Source organism: Pseudogymnoascus verrucosus (assembly GCF_001662655.1).
Source record: "Pseudogymnoascus verrucosus strain UAMH 10579 unplaced genomic scaffold scaffold_93, whole genome shotgun sequence".
Classification (NCBI taxonomy): domain Eukaryota; kingdom Fungi; phylum Ascomycota; class Leotiomycetes; order Thelebolales; family Thelebolaceae; genus Pseudogymnoascus; species Pseudogymnoascus verrucosus.
The window spans coordinates 3,152-4,831 of NW_017263744.1; the positions used below are offsets into that span (position 1 = coordinate 3,152).

Here is a 1,680-nt window from a genome sequence, read left to right on the forward strand (position 1 = left end):
TTAAGTTTAATTTTAGTTTATTTATGTGCTGAGGCAAGACACCTGGCATGTTTGATTGATGGTCGGGATATTTGGGAAGGGGGGGACAAGGGACAAACAAATTGAGTATGGCTAGGGATGGTGGACATATCTTGAGTTTGATCGAAGACAGATTTGAAGGAGACGTGGAGGATATTATTCTCACATCGAGAAGGACGGGGACCAAACTTGATCGATATGTTTGTCATCCCAACGAATGGGATATTACATTACTTCGTACTTTAAACCGCTGAGCTTAGCTAGTTCAAAACAAATGTCAAGAGCTACAAACGCCGCCCAGTAGTAGTACACAACAAGTACAGCCAGTCAGTACAAGCAGTGAACACCTCCAATCTTCAGGGGCCCCTCCCTCCTCCCTTACCCAAAGAAAAACCTCCGTCCTGTGGTGCCACAGAAGACTGCCCAACCCCCCTTCCTGAGCCTCACGTAACACAACCCATTCCCGACGGACGGCCAGCACACCATGCAGAGAAGAAGAATTAATTGTGCATTACGAGGAATTACTAGGTTCACATATGTACCATCCCGAAACAAGCCCCCACCCACACGCACCACGCCACCCTTACACACACAACGAAGACGACGGCTTTGAAAAGCGTGTAGCCTGATCCTGTCTCCCCTGCCCCTCCATTTCCCAACATCCCTTATTCACATACACACACACATACGCGCGTCATTACTGTGCCTTCCTGCCGCCCCCTTGCGTCGCTGCTGGGGTGGGCCGCGCCGTCGAATTTCATCCCCCTGTTGCCGCCGATCCGTGATAAACGCCGATAATCAGAACGGCATCGATGCCGTCCNNGGACGGCATCGATGCCGTTCTGATTATCGGCGTTTATCACGGATCGGCGGCAACAGGGGGATGAAATTCGACGGCGCGGCCCACCCCAGCAGCGACGCAAGGGGGCGGCAGGAAGGCACAGTAATGACGCGCGTATGTGTGTGTGTATGTGAATAAGGGATGTTGGGAAATGGAGGGGCAGGGGAGACAGGATCAGGCTACACGCTTTTCAAAGCCGTCGTCTTCGTTGTGTGTGTAAGGGTGGCGTGGTGCGTGTGGGTGGGGGCTTGTTTCGGGATGGTACATATGTGAACCTAGTAATTCCTCGTAATGCACAATTAATTCTTCTTCTCTGCATGGTGTGCTGGCCGTCCGTCGGGAATGGGTTGTGTTACGTGAGGCTCAGGAAGGGGGGTTGGGCAGTCTTCTGTGGCACCACAGGACGGAGGTTTTTCTTTGGGTAAGGGAGGAGGGAGGGGCCCCTGAAGATTGGAGGTGTTCACTGCTTGTACTGACTGGCTGTACTTGTTGTGTACTACTACTGGGCGGCGTTTGTAGCTCTTGACATTTGTTTTGAACTAGCTAAGCTCAGCGGTTTAAAGTACGAAGTAATGTAATATCCCATTCGTTGGGATGACAAACATATCGATCAAGTTTGGTCCCCGTCCTTCTCGATGTGAGAATAATATCCTCCACGTCTCCTTCAAATCTGTCTTCGATCAAACTCAAGATATGTCCACCATCCCTAGCCATACTCAATTTGTTTGTCCCTTGTCCCCCCCTTCCCAAATATCCCGACCATCAATCAAACATGCCAGGTGTCTTGCCTCAGCACATAAATAAACTAAAATTAAACTTAA

General features: G+C 50.3%; 2 protein-coding genes across 2 annotated transcripts in view; one reads left to right on the plus strand and one right to left on the minus strand.

Annotated features, from left to right (window-relative positions):
- The window catches only part of VE01_10643 (uncharacterized protein), a 2,379-nt gene extending 2,066 nt beyond the window's left edge, over positions 1–313 (plus strand). The window contains exon 6 of the mRNA XM_018280036.2: positions 17–313. Within this exon, the coding sequence (XP_018125096.1) occupies positions 17–55 (39 nt within the window). The 3' untranslated portion in view covers positions 56–313. The remainder of the gene's footprint in view (positions 1–16) is intronic.
- A 1,210-nt stretch (positions 314–1,523) lies between these two features.
- The window catches only part of VE01_10644 (uncharacterized protein), a gene marked incomplete at both ends in the record, with an annotated part of 1,908 nt that continues 1,751 nt past the window's right edge, over positions 1,524–1,680 (minus strand). Inside the window, one exon of the mRNA XM_018280037.1 lies at positions 1,524–1,529. Coding sequence (XP_018125094.1) covers positions 1,524–1,529 — 6 coding nt within the window. The remainder of the gene's footprint in view (positions 1,530–1,680) is intronic.